At 44.3% G+C, this 15139-nt stretch overlaps 1 protein-coding gene across 1 annotated transcript; it reads left to right on the top strand.

Annotated features, from left to right (window-relative positions):
* The first annotated feature begins 1472 nt into the window (after positions 1-1472).
* LOC311233728 (endothelial lipase-like) lies at positions 1473-14445 on the top strand. The gene is made up of 10 exons (XM_084320727.1): positions 1473-1801; positions 3072-3262; positions 3915-4094; positions 5303-5414; positions 6838-7056; positions 7413-7655; positions 7993-8113; positions 10689-10913; positions 13398-13502; positions 13652-14445. Exons 1-10 carry the CDS (start codon positions 1711-1713, stop codon positions 13662-13664), a joined length of 1500 nt encoding a protein of 499 aa, XP_084176853.1. The 5' UTR covers positions 1473-1710; the 3' UTR covers positions 13665-14445.
* The last annotated feature ends 694 nt before the right edge of the window (positions 14446-15139 follow it).

Here is a 15139-nt window from a genome sequence, read left to right as displayed (position 1 = left end):
GAACATTGTTTGATTTTTTTTGAATGTACACGTAAAGAGTGCATTGTTTGATGTTCTAATGTACACGTAAAAAGTGCATTGTCTAACCAGTTTCATAAACACATTTATTCTGTAAGTGAATGTTATGTGAAGATGTTCATGTGAAACGGGAAATGGTAATGTTATTCTAACAGGTCAAAAAGGGAGATGTGGTGTAAGCCAATAGCCTAGAGGAGTGGGCGGGACTTGAGTAGAGTTCGGAGTGCAATTGTGTATGCTCACGACATGTTGTATGGATATACACGGAGGTACATTAAAAGCTATAACTACGGTACCTACTGTCTGACTGGCTCATTGAGGTATATAGGAACACATTACACGACATGTCATATACTGATGAATTGAAAATGGGGAACCCTGATGTAAACAAGACGAAAGTCTTTATCTGGTCTGCATCCCCTTAACAATTGTGTGTGTTGAGCTGTACTGTACTGTACCCATTCTGCAATCTGTTAATGAAGTTTTCAATCAATCAATCACACACACACACACACACACACACACACACACAGGGGTGTAGCTCCAGATTCTGGGCCCCATGAAAGAATGTATTTGTAGGCCCCCAGTGAATGCGAGCGCGCGTAAGCGGACATTTTTTGGCCATTTTTTTATTGATGAAAACGCATAATATTTTACCTATACATTCGGATCAGCAGTTCAGCACCTGCACTGTTGGTGGGTGAGCCTAGTAAAGGATCTTCAATGAATGGACCAATGCAATAGTCTACCAAAGCCCCCCCTCTCTCTCTATATATCTCACACACACACACACACACACACACACACACACACACACACACACACACACACACACACACTTCAGAAACAAACATAGTATCAATGAGAGCATCAATAATACACCTGAGTGATGTCTAGTAAAAAAAAAAAAAAAAATTGTTTGGGGCCCCCCCTCAGTGCTGGGCCCTTGGAATCATCCTAAGCTACCCCCCCCCCAGCTACGCCCCTGCACACACACACACACACACACACACACACACACACACACACACACACACACACACACGGGTCGGACTCGGGAGTCTTTTAAATATTCCCATAGATGCAAGGAGGGGGGAGCTGTTGCTTTCCCACGCATGCGCAACCGGAATTTCGTGACAAAATGTTCGTCTGCTAGCATTGGACTGTGAAGTTAGGAATATCGCCAAAACGGGGCAAAACTTGATATTCGAATCGATACGATATCCACTTAAAGGGTTAATGGAATAGGCGAGATGGGAAAAATGCTCCCCTCGTTAGCAGTGTTCACGTGTCAGTCAGAAACACCTCACATTCCGAAGGGTTTGGCACCCGAGCTGCTCACAAAAGGCGCAACGTGAGACGCCTTACTACGGATTCATTCAGTTTCGCCACGCCTATGAACGTAAACAAATGGGGGCTTGACCAATGGAAGCGGGGCTAGATCAGCCGATGATCAGATGACTGAAAAGGAGAAACTATTTAAAACTAATGAGACACTTGATGCAAGTTCATACAGTTTTCCTTGGGTAGCCAACCGCTTTTCAAGCGCGCACGAAACACACCACCGGCTCTCGTTGCTCCTATTCGGACTGGACCTAATTTACCACACTTTATCACAGACCTTTACTGTGGCGAAAGTACCAGTTAATATTATATTGTATTGTGTTTTTTCCACACGTTTGTGGGTGAGAAATGAATCATATTGCCCTGTCACTGTGGATCTTCCTACATTGTTCACTAGCGGTCTTTGTGTCGGGGATTGGGGACAATGCCGTTCTTAAAGGTAAGAAGTGGCGTCTTAGTATTTAATCGAATATTAACTGTCCGCTTCTGCGCTATCGAAGCCGGGCGATTGCGATTCTCAATCATTCAATGGATGAATGAACACGAGTGGAAATGTTCTGCTCAAGTTAGTTAATAATGATCTACATTTGACGGGATTTAATAGGTGTTGCAATTAGGCAATACTAGCACAGCATGGAATACGAATGAGACATAAAAGCGGAAATGGAATTAAGATAACGTGTCCCAGAGAGGGCGAGAGAGACTTGGCGTGAAACTCAAGGAAGACGAGCCGCCACGTCTGTGTTCCACTTGGAACAACGTTCGCTCTGACATGCGGAGCGGCCACTTAGATTCATCTAGAAACTTTAGTTGTGTTCCCATAATGGGTTCCTCAAACTTCCATGGTCTCTGGTTTTGCTCGGGACCCGTTTCTACATAATTGTCTAGCCTACTTTGCCCCGAATCGGGACCCCCACTACTTATTTTCTATTATTACATTTGACAGCAGTGGGGTTCCCATTCAGGGCTCCTGTTTAGGTTATAGCAGGTTGGGTTGATGCCCATTGCCTACATACCTATTTATATATATATATATATTTTTTAGATAGATGAATTTAGCCAACATTTGAAAACGCAATAGTTTCATTTAATCGGTTTAGCCCCTGTGCCGTTAAGGGTTAAGCAAACATGTAAAAGAGTGTGGCCGTGAGACTTCTGGCCCCGGTTCTTTAGCAGAGCGCGCTGGTAAGCAGATGTAGGTCTCAGCGAGTTGCTGCGTTATAGTGTGACGTTATGTACATTACGGGGTGGAATGAGGGTTATAAAACTGGCGATTCTTAAAATGCGCCTGGAAACTTTATTATTATATTTTATTTGTATATTATTATCTATATAAACTAAAGTCCAAAAGCTGGTGGTTTATGGATGTAAATGGTGAGAATAGAATATCTGATATTAAGGTCAGTCTCTGCGTAGTGTATACAAACGGGAGTCTTGTATACACCAGAAATATTGTTATAATTGAATTGCCCTAGAAATTCCTTAAATGCCAAAAAAAAAAAAAAAAAAATCCGGTTAGACTCTTACTAGCAACGAAAAATTCATACCTTGCTCTAAAAGGTTTCCTTACGTGACCTGAATAATTTGAATTGAATCACATTTCAACAGTAATCCCCCCCCCCCTAGATGAATGGAGAGGATGTAGATGATACAAGCAGAGCCCAGTCCCCATTTATCCTCATATCTTCCCTGTTTCCTCTGCTCCTCAGGCGCGGAGGATGCCCTGGATCTGTCATTGATGGACAGTGAGGCTCTCCATCACCTCATCAGGTACAATATGCGCACAAGTCTAGATCTGGATCAGGAAGGCTGTGACCTGAAGCCTGGCGAGAAGGAGTGTCTAGAGGAGTGTGGCTTCAACGCCACAGCCAAGACCATCTTCATCATTCACGGCTGGACGGTAAATACAAGCTTCACCGAAATGCATGCAAAAGAAAACGTATGAGTGTGCACTAGTGCTTAGTTTAAAATGGACTGCCCCTTTTAGATGAGATGTAATCTAATCTAAAATGGCAGTCACTTTTCAGAGAACGTTCTGAAATTGGCATAATTCCAGGGAGCTTCTCTCCGTCTCACTCTCTCTGGCAGGAATTTGGGGTGTGTGTGTGTGTGTGTGTGTGTGTGTGTGTGTGTGTGTGTGTGTGTGTGTGTGTGTGTGTGTGTGTGTGTGTGTGTGTGTGTGCTGGTAGAGGTGGGCGTGTGAGACCTTTTTGGAAGTTGGAATGTGTCGCGAGAATGTCAGAGGTGACTGTGTGTAGGGTGTCCTACAAGGAGCTACGGATCAGCAGTCGGTGCGCGTAACTTGGTATTGGCTATTTGACCTGTCTTGGGGTATTAGTCGATGGGCCTGTCTTGTTTTGGCGTATTAGCCGATGGGCCTGTATTTTGCATAATAGAGTAGCTGTGTGCACATCCAGCCAGACCAGCTGCAGGTTAAAAATGTATGTGAAGACTGAAGGGGAAAGAACACGTCCTTGTCACCACGACAACGTGTCCAACCCAACCGGCTCCTAATCACCCAAGTGTCTGGTCTTTTTGTTCCCTCCCTTCAGATGAGCGGGATGTTCGAGAGTTGGATGCACAACCTGGTTTCGGCTGTGATGCAGAGAGAAAGCCAGGCCAACGTGGTGGTGGTGGAATGGTTATCGCTGGCCCACCAACTCTACCCAGACGCGGTCAACCACACCCATCGCGTTGGCCTCAGCATCGCCACAATGCTCAACTGGCTTCAGGTGTGTGTGTGTTTGGTGACGCCAAGGGACAGAGTACTACTCATTGTCCTGCATATATACATGTACTGTATATATCATAGCTATGTACTGTGTGTGTCTGTCTGTGTTGTGTAACTGACATGGTCTTGAGCACCTGCTATTGTAACGTCTGCATAGTTTTCCCCAGTGAACACTAATAGCCTCATGCAGGTATGTGTCCTCATTCGTGAAGTAGCTATAATCCTATGTACAGTAGGACTTGTGTATGTATATAATAAGGGTGGTGTGTGTGTGGGAGGGGGTGTATGAAGGATTAATGGTGCATCAGTGAGACGTGAGTAATCTTGGCAGCTTTGAGTGGAGATGGAGAATTTTTGAGCGGCTTTAGAACAGCTGACTATCTGCAGTTGTGGTCTTAATGTGGGCTAAACCCCCCCCCCCCCCTCCCCTTTTTAGAAGCACTAGTCTCTCCAGGTGTGCTGCTAGTCTGAGCGGCTGCCTAACACTGGGAACTTGAGACTTTCCGTTCGGTCATTTAGCAGATGGTTATATATATACACACACAGATGTCCTTCTGCATCTCCAGTGCTGCAGGAAGAGGTCACAGTCTCTCTGAACGGGCAAGACCCTCCCCCAGCAAGCTTGTCTCAGAGAGAACATGAGCAGAAGAAGTGTAACAGTTCAGAATGACCCGATAAATACCCATTGTCTCTTAAACACGGGCCGCTTTCAGCCGAGTTTAAAATGCCTAAGCCATTATGTTAGATCTCTGGCTGCTATGTTTATTCTTCGTACCTTTGGATGCCCTTTGCCAATTATGCCCCTCACAAAGTACTTTCAGATCCATGCTCATTAGGGAAAGTAGAGTAAGGAAAGTAGGCTATTTAGCAGTATTGGGAAGCGGCCAACGATCTTCAGTAGTGCCGTCACGAAAACAGGGGCCAGGGGACACGCAGCGGCTAGCGAAGAGGGGATTCAGGCGTAGTGCCACACAGTTGTAAGCGGGAAACAAAGACTGCATTGCACAGAGACGAACCAAGACAGATGGCGGAGGTGCTGTTGCATGGAAGAGAGTGTGAACGTATTCTGCCCTCGTTATCTGAACTGGGATTGGCCGGATCCCAGGCACGACTCGCTGCCACGGGGCTGAGATCCAGGGCTTGTTCAGTGTAGACTCGTGTTTGTGGCGGCAGCTGCTGATGAGGGCCTTGTATCTCTTCTCCCGATAGGACGAGAAGCAGCTACCTCTGCAGAACGTGCACATGATTGGCTACAGCCTGGGGGCACACGTGGCTGGCTATGCGGGAACATATGTACGGGGGACCATTGGCAGAATTACAGGTGAGTGTAATTAGGGCTGCACGATTAATCGATTTTTAATCAAAATCGCGATTTGGAATGATGCAATTATCAAATCGCAAAAAAAAAAAGCACAATTAAAATTTTTACTTTTTAAACTTTTTTTTAACCAGGAAGTCCCATTGAGATACAAGATCGGTTTGGGAGAGGGAGGTAAGGGGTTTTTAGATTGTGTGTTGTGAAGTTTAGACTTCAGAGGGAGAGTAAAGTACAGAAAAAAAGGTACAGTTCGTTGGGTACCGTATCGATTCCCAGGTAAAAATAAACATTTTCAGGCTCGGTGTCCCGAAAAGACCCACCGCGTAGGCCAGATGCAAGCCGCATTTTACAATAAACCTTTGTGGGGCTGCTTATTTTTTTAATTATTATAATCGCAATATCCGTCAGAAAAATCGCAATTAAGATTATTTCCCAAAATCGTGCAGCCCTAAGTCTAATACAGTATGATGTTGTGCTTTGCTTTGATCCTTGTTCTCCAGAAAACCTCCTAAATGGGGGTTTGGGGTAAAATAATTCCATATCACCCCACTGTTCCATTCCTTTCCAGATTTAAAAAAAGATATTCCTTTATTGATCCCCTTGGGGAAATTCGGGCTTCATAGCGGCATTGGGGGGGGGGGGTACAGGTATTGGCAGGGTAATGGAACAAATGCATAAATATAGGCAATAAAATATGAATATAAAAATATGAGAAATAAACTGTAAATAAGATGAGTCTGTATGACACATTGCTGGCCTAACAAAAATAATGGTTGGTTTCAGGTTGCCGACCGACCCTGCCGATTTAGGTGCGACCCAATATATTTTATGAGTTTAAAAAAAAAAAAAATACATTAAAAAAAAAAAAATCATAATTTTTTTTTTTTTTTTAGAATAAAGTTTCATAGAAATCTTAGTCAAACATTTAGTATTATGGATATTAAACATGCTGGCAGAGTACATGCATCCATGTTGTGGTGAACATTTTAACCCTTTCACTGCCACACGACAGCCGGTTAACCCTTTCACTGTGACAATACAGAAGGTTAGCCCTTTACTATCACACAACCGACGGCGATGCTCCATCATTAGCATCATTAGCTCCGCATCCGCGGAGCTAATGATGCTAATGATGGAGCATCGCCGTCGGTTGTGTGATAGTAAAGGGCTAACCTTCTGTCGTGTGGCAGTGAAAGGGTTAATTAAATAAAGAAATTCCCTATCCATAGTCGCCGTGGGAAAGAATAAAAAAAAAAAAAAAAAAAAAATTCCCTACCTACCCATGGCCAAACTGACAACCAACCTGAAACCAACTATTATTTTTGTTAGGCCCAAGTGTCCTCTTGCTACAGCTAACGGCTGGTCTCTGGTCTGCACACCAAGTGTCCTCTTGCTCCAGCTAACGGCTGGTCTCTGGTCTGCACAGGGCTGGACCCTGCGGGGCCCATGTTTGAAGGTGTAGAGGAGCTGAAGCGCCTCTCCCCCGACGATGCAGATTTTGTCGACGTCCTGCACACCTACACCCGCGAGGCTCTGGGCGTCAGCATTGGGATCCAGCAGCCGATCGGCGACATTGATATCTACCCCAACGGGGGTGACGTGCAACCAGGCTGTGCGTTGGGCGACGTGCTGGCCATGGCACGAAGTAAGTACTCGGGGAAATGGCAGCCAGTCCGACCTACTAATTAGCGTGTGGCTCCTGCTGTCTCTGGAGAGCATTTCTCTATTTCAGAAATGGGGCAATATGAGTGAAAGGGTGTTTATAATTAATTGAGCTGTTGTATATTAGTGCCTTTGCGTTGCCAAATGGGCAGTGGCTTTATTGGGGGAAACAGGCTTTTTTTTTTTTTTTTTAGCTTATGGGGTTATGCCAACCCTCCTTTTTTTTTCTTTCTTGCCCTTTCTGTTTTTCAAGGCATTTGCTTTGATACGCCAATATTCTTGTCTCATGTTGCTATAGAACGGTCCTTTTTAACTCTGACCTTTGCTCCTGTCGCTTAGATTTCATGGAGGTGATGAAGTGCGAGCATGAGCGTGCCGTGCACCTCTTCGTGGACTCCCTGATGAACAAGGACCACATGAGCTTCGCCTACCAGTGCATCGGCCCCGACCGCTTCAAGAAGGGCATCTGCCTCAGCTGCCGCAAGAACCGCTGCAACAACATCGGCTACAATGCCAAGAAGATGCGCAAGAGGCGCAACAGCAAGATGTACCTGAAGACACGCGCGGACACTCCCTTTGGAGGTCAGTGACGAGGCTTGAGGAAGGGCTTTTGTAGAGGAACTATTTTGCACATTTCCAGGTCTTGGGGGGGGGGGGGGGGGTAAAAAAAACGAATAATTTTGAAAGTCTTGAGATTCACCACCACACTGTGAATTACTGTATTAGCACTCGATGTCTAAAACCTTATTAGTCTTTAGTCAACCCTTTTTATAAAAAAAAAATTACATTTTTAATTTAAGATTATTGCTTTTCAGGAGAGTACCGATGAGCAACTCTATAATCGCTCACAATTTTATCTCTGTAGCCTGTTGTTTTTACGCTGCCTCAACATGTTGACCACGTGTTTTGTATTTTCCAGGTTACCACTACCAGATGAAGATGCACGTGTTCAACAGGAAACAGGCCAACAACGCAGATCCGACCTTTCAAGTCAAGTTGTACGGCGCCCACAATGACTCGGAGAACATGTTTGTTGACGTGTGAGTAACACATCTGCATCTTTTTTAAACCCAAGACTTCTGGTCACTCTTTCTGCTCCTGAATACTGGCTTGAGCCAGATGAGGTTTAACGGTTTCTTTACAGACACTTCCGTGAAGACTGCAGGAAGTGCAAGAAAATTGCTGTTAGAATTCCATTCATGTGTCTATTCCAGGAAAGTACGATTTTGTTGCTGACCCATCCTGGGGCAAATGCAACATTTCCATTGAATAAATCAATCAAATATGACTTTATTTAATAATCCCACCATATGCAACTTTTCTTCCTCCTGGAGTGAGGTCACATCAGTGTCGTGTTGCAATTGTCTTTGGTTGAAAATATCCAAATCATGTGTCATTGGTAACCCTTTTAAAATAATCCATTATTTATTTTTCATGGGAAAAGTAGGTAAAGTGTTTTTATGGTTGTCACAATTGTGCCTGGTGGGATAACGTGTTGCATCTACCATTTATACACTGAATTAACATTTCTCCTCTGGACCACTGGCTGGCCCCTCTGGCTTCTAGAGGCTCTTCTGGCTGGCCCCTCTGGCTTGTAGAGGCCCCTCTGGCTGGCCCCTCGGGCTTGTAGAGGCTCTTCTGGCTGGCCCCTCTGGCTTGTAGAGGCCCCTCTGGCTGGCCCCTCTGGCTGGCCCCTCTGGCTGGCCCCTCTGGCTTGTAGAGGCCCCTCTGGCTGGCCCCTCTGGCTTGTAGAGGCTCTTCTGCCTGGCCCCTCTGGCTTGTAGAGGCTCTTCTGCCTGGCCCCTCTGGCTTGTAGAGGCTCTTCTGCCTGGCCCCTCTGGCTTGTAGAGGCTCTTCTGCCTGGCCCCTCTGGCTTCTAGAGGCTCTTCCGGCTGGCCCCTCTGTCTTCTAGAGGCTCTTCTGGCTGGCCCCTCTGTCTTCTAGAGGCTCTTCCGGCTGGCCCCTCTGTCTTCTAGAGGCTCTTCCGGCTGGCCCCTCTGGCTTGTAGAGGCTCTTCCGGCTTGTAGAGGCTCTTCTGGCTGGCCCCTCTGGCTTGTAGAGGCTCTTCCGGCTGGCCCCTCTGGCTTGTAGAGGATCTTCCGGCTGGCCCCTCTGGCTTGTAGAGGCTCTTCTGGCTGGCCCCTCTGGCTTGTAGAGGCTCTTCTGCCTGGCCCATCGGGCTTGTAGAGGCTCTTCCGGCTGGCCCCTCTGGCTTGTAGGATCTTCTGGCTGGCCCCTCTGGCTTGTAGAGGCTCTTCTGGCTGGCCCCTCTGGCTTGTAGAGGATCTTCCGGCTGGCCCCTCTGGCTTGTAGAGGATCTTCCGGCTGGCCCCTCTGGCTTGTAGAGGCTCTTCTGGCTGGCCCCTCGGGCTTGTAGAGGATCTTCTGGCTGGCCCCTCTGGCTTCTAGAGGCCTAAGGCCTTTCTGGCTGGCTGGCCCCTCTGGCTTGTAGAGGCTCTTCTGGCTGGCTGGCAAATGGCCTGTCTCTCCCTCATAGTCCATATCTGACCCATCGCTATGACAATCACTGAGAACAGCATCTTTCTCGTTTTCGAGGGATAACTGCAATGTTATGTGTCTTGTCTGGGCATCACCTTGATCCAACATGTCAAGAATTCAAAGTTTAACTAAAAGAAAGAACTGAGTAGAAATGTAGGTAGAACAAGAAGTATCTACTACATAGTACCTACTAGGGCTGACCTTCGATATTCTTTTTGGAATTCGAAGCTTCGGGGCCGAGATTCGATTTTAATTCGAAGCTTCGTTTTTTTTTTTTTTTTTTTATAAACTTTTTTTTTAATGTTGTGGGACTTGTACATCACTTTGTTCAACTTTGTCAGTGCTGTAAAGTTGAAACCTTTTTAATTCTTAGACAAACTAAACACTTTGCTTCCATGAAATATTGTAAGCAGTCATTTGAGGCTTTATAAAAGCAGCACAATGAACACAAATCTGTCAGTGCCGAGTCCGACCTCATCTTAAATAACAAACGGCATTGCTTGTTGTAATTAACAAAGAGGCAGAGTTGATTTAGCATATAGCCTATATATATTTTTTACATTATCGAATTTTATTTTCATGTTCGAATCCCATGCCCATCGAACGAAGCTTCGAAGTACTTAAGACAGCCCTAGTACCTACTACCTACTGTAGATGCACTGCGTCACTCTTGTTACCGTCAATGTGTTTACTCACTATATGACGACCCTGAACAAAGTTGAGTAAAAATGCATTTATTGCTACTAGACACCTTAAACATCATGTGCGCCAGATAACTTTGTTCTATCTTTATGTTAACATACTCGTCTAACCTATGACTCATATTTCATTGAGACCCGTTTATTGTTTCAACATTAGCTGGAAATGCATTGGTACATCATTCAGTAACATTTCTAGTGCCATATAACTTGAATGTGTTTTTAATATTTTATTTGATATGGTCACTATTGTGGCCGATTGGGATTCAATATGTTCGATATCAAGTTGCTTCCATTGCTAAGTCCCACCTTCTGCTTCATTTGGAATACTCAACACAAAAAGAATGCGCTCTGATATGTAGTTCTGTGTGTATTGGGCTTGGTCCCTGACATGGCCTCCATCTTCTTCTACCCCCAGGCCTGACAGCATAGGTATGAACTTGACCAACACGTTCCTGGTGTTCACGGAGGATGACATCGGGGACCTGCTGAAGATCCAGCTGAGCTGGGAGGGCGCGGCCGACTCCTGGAGCTCCTTCTGGAAGAACATCAAGAAGTCTGTCTGGTCCTGGAACTCCTCGCCCACCAAGCCGGTGTTGGAGGTGCGGCGGATCCGCGTCAAAGCTGGAGAAACGCAGAAGAAGTAAGTGTGGGAAGAGCCCGTCTGTCAGTGTTGTAGTCAAGTCACTAAGTCTAGAGTCCCCAGTGTTCGAGTCCGAGTCACCAAAGAAGAGTCAGAGTCAAGTCCCCATTACCCTAGTCTGAGTCCGAGTCCAAGTCATCAAGGTTGTGTCCACTCCACTCTGGCAGTCAAAGAGCTGACATACAAATACAAAAAAAAATGTCTACATTAAACATGAATGACACAGCGGTCACCATTTCAAAGGGAGTTTATTTACTTTGTGACACAATGGCCAAACAAATGCACTAGCCATCAATATCTTATGCCAAATTATTAGGGCCTATTACAAATATATTTTTTAAATAAATAACTATTTATTAATTAACAAGTCTGAGTCTGCACCTTCTGAGTCCCAATGCAGTCAATGCTCGAGTCCGAGTCATCAGCACTCAAGTCCAAGTCAAGTCACGAGTCCTGAAAATCAGTCCAGGGCCCTCATTCATCAATGTGTTCTACGCACAGATCTGTGCTTACCCTGTGCGTACGATCATTTCTAAGCAAAGAGTGGGATTCATCAATTTCAACTTGAACTTGACTTCGTGCTTACATCTACGCACAGTTCAGACCTGGCGTACCTAGCGCCCAGTGGTAGAATATATTATTACAACAAGGAAATGAGCTTCTGTGCATAATAACACTGGCACGTTCTGTACGAACCGTAGTTCATTATAGTTCATTGTAAAATAGCAACAGTAGTGTAATTATGGTCAAAACCCTATAAATAGCATTTGGAATAATAGATCTTTCTCTCAGAATGAATGCAGCATGGTTTATATAGCGTTATCGGAATATACGGGGTGTAGGCTACTGACTGACTGCGCTCCGCGTAGCTTGATTGATTGATTGATTGAAAAGTTTATTAACAGATTGCAGAATGGGTACAGTACAGCTCAGTACATACAATTGTTAATTGGGGATGCAGACCAACTTTCGTCTTGTTTACATCAGGGTCCCCCATTTTCAATTCATCATAAATCATAAAGCTCAACTCGTTATTATTCTGCGCAGACCGCAGAAACACGGGAACGCTTTGATTATATTTAAAAGGCTTTACGTTAAACGAAACAAGTGGAACTTCGAAGCTGTAAGCAGAATACAAGTCATATGAATATAGTGTTCTTCCCCCTTTTTACTGTATAAGAAAGAATAGAAAACGCATTGCAATGACACTATAGTGGACAGACTATGTATATGATGGGATTCAAGTTCGCGTTTTTGTTGCTCATAGGCATGCTGTCAGAGTATGATATCTTAATCAAACATTCTAGAACATTTGTCGTCACAGATCATGTCCTAATAGAACATAGGCTATGGCATGGATCGTGATATTGTGTGGACTGTTATTATTACTGTACACCGGTACCACCCATTGTGACAACAGCCTTGTGAGTCCCGCACACAAACATGATGGAATTCAAGTTCATGTATTGAAAGGCAGGCTATCATACATGCAGTGAGATTCATTGTTCTTGTATATGCTCTCCTATTATATTGTTTATATAGGCTACCCAATACTGACATCAAAATAGATTGTAGTATGCCTCTAGAAATCATATGCAGCAGGTAGAAAATTGACGGGAGATCCATCGCGATTTGGAATAAAATTGAGGAGAACTTTAATCCCTGGGGTATTAATCAAACAACACGGGGAAAAGGCAGTCATATTCCAGCGCGGTCTTTATTAGCCGACAACAAAATAGATGCATCTAAAAATCATATAGCCAATCGAACACAACTAATAAAGGCATTCATATTACAGCACGGTTATAATGACACACAACCAACGCCAAACAGTGGTCAACGAACGGTCTTTATTAGTATTTTGAGCTGTCCAGGCAGAATTGCAGCAATGGTCTTAGGGAGCCGTTGATATCTGACATCACCGTTTACGAGTCCGCCTTTTATTTATCCCACAATACGCGATAGTGTCTTCTTGGTTCGACAGCAGTGAACAATCTTCGTGGAGTTTCTTAGGGTTCCGCTCGGGTCCGTCCATTATTTCACATCCCATGGGGGGTGTTTCCTCATTTTCATGACCATATATGGATAATAAACAAAGTGGTATTCATCAACACGGAGGACCATAGAGCCTGCGTACGCACGTGTGATGAATGCCGACTTCCCTGTGCGTACGCTAGTTCTACATTCCGTGCTTACGTGTGGAAGTAGGTCAAGTTCTACGTCCACATTGATGAATGAGGGCCCAGGACTCTTGACTCAAGTCCTACAACACTGCTGTCTGATTGAACACACAGTTTAATGTCCAATCTTAAACTTTTAAGTACCAATCCAATCCACTGCTCTTATACCGATATATACTTTATTTTAACCTGGTATCGGACCGATATCCGATACCTGTAACCGTGCATCCCTAGTTGGATTATCAGGATATTGCTCTCACACTTTTTTTGTTTTGTTGAGACTATCGTTTGTTTTGTTTTATAGGTTCACCTTCTGCGCCGAAGACCCTGCAAAGACAGAGATTTCACCGGGGGAAGCCATAACATATGTGAAATGTCGCGATGGCTGGGAAATTAAACCAAGCAAAAGGTAAATGTTGTGACCTGTCATTTGTCTAGTAATCCACTTGAGTGATATGTGATGGCAGTGAACAGTTATGGTTAACACGAAACAACACTGTTTGCAGTTTCTATGAAAAAGATTAGCAAATTTAACAAACACATTCGTTTTTTTTACAGACTGCATATGTAAGGATTTAGCACTTCCAGACAAGCGACACATCGTCACCACGGGGACCCTAGGCGGGATGTAGAGAAGGACCGCCTTCTCTTGATTTTAGCACTTTTGATAGGAGGACTGATTGGCACACAGCGGGATGGGGCTTAACGAGGGCCCCCCCCCCCCCTCCGGAACCCGGATTGGTTCAATTGGTCCCCGGTCACACCGACTCTGGGCTCTGTCCATTGGGACAGATGGAAGATAGGCACGTGGCCCAGCTGTGGAGTTGGACTGAAGCGTGTTAGGATCGCGTGAGGATTCGCAAGACGTTCCCTTGTTGCGGACTAGTTTGACTCAGACTAGTGAAGTAGTGTAATACACGTCTGTGTCATTGGAACGTAGTCGCTTTACTGTAAATGTTGTTCTTTTTCTCTTTTATTTATAAAGAATTGAAGCACTGCAAGACCAAGCTTATTTATCGACCCGAAGCACCCAATACTGAAGCACATATTGAACACATTTCCCTTTGCTGCAGTATTCATTGATGTGTGTGTATCTCTGATTTGTGTGTTCTCATGTGTGAGATTGTGTGTGTGTGTATATATGCGTGTGTGTGTGACCAAGAAGTGTGCCTTTCTGCTGAGTGAGATTATTGTGATACACTGTATAACAGAAGGAGATGACTGAGCTAATTGCACATGATCTTTCACAGTTTCTGTGCAAAGTGTTGTTGTTATTACTGTATGTGCCATATTTTGTGGGTGTGTTCTGTACATAATGTAAATAACATTTTGGAAAAATAAAATTCACTTATTTGTAATAACATTAGCTTGATGAGCATTATTTTCCTAAAGGGATAGTTGTCATTTTTGGAACCCTATACCTGTTTCTTACATGCCAATGATGTTGATCAGTAGAGTCCTTTCTCAGCACAATCCATTCCGTTCCTCATACCAGCTGCGGAGAGTTGGCCACAAACTAGGGATGCTCCGATATTGATATCGGATATCGGCCACGATATCGCTAAAATAGCTGGATCGGGTATCGGTAAAAAAAATATATATATATCGGATACATTTGTTTGTTTTTTATATATAGAAATAACGAGTACATTTATCTGTTAATTTGTTACATTTGGTTTCACTAAGTTAGCAAAGTAATGTTTTAAGTCAAGCCTGATGTTGCCTTGCACAAAATAATGATCCCAGTCTCTTCCACACAGTGAGGCATACAGTTTATTAATTGAACAATCTGTATTTTCATTTAGCTGACTTTTATCCAAAGCGACTTACAAGTTCTGTATGACAAGTCATCAGGAAGGGTACAACTCTATCACCTGAGTAACAATGTTCATCAAAGTGTTTAGTGCTACAGTGTAGGTTAGGATATTAGGACAAGTGCATGACAGTAAGGTTGGTTATGGGTATCGGATCTGTACTCTTATCGGCTGATACCCAAAGCCAGGTATCTGTATCGGGACTGAAAAAGTCGGATCCGTGCATCCCTAC

The sequence above is a fragment of the Notolepis coatsorum genome (assembly GCF_963971535.1).
Source record: "Notolepis coatsorum genome assembly, chromosome: 1".
NCBI lineage: Eukaryota > Metazoa > Chordata > Actinopteri > Aulopiformes > Paralepididae > Notolepis > Notolepis coatsorum.
The sequence above is the reverse complement of the archived record's forward strand: the minus strand, read 5'-3'. Positions and strand labels throughout refer to the sequence as shown.

Bases quoted from the DNA above. Each gene is read 5' to 3' on its own strand.
- LOC311233728 (XM_084320727.1), top strand. From the start codon at position 1,711: ATGAATCATATTGCCCTGTCACTGTGGATCTTCCTACATTGTTCACTA. The intron at 5,415-6,837 runs GTGAGTGTAATT...TGGTCTGCACAG, and splicing joins GACCATTGGCAGAATTACAG to GGCTGGACCCTGCGGGGCCC. The intron at 10,914-13,397 runs GTAAGTGTGGGA...TTTGTTTTATAG, and splicing joins GCTGGAGAAACGCAGAAGAA to GTTCACCTTCTGCGCCGAAG.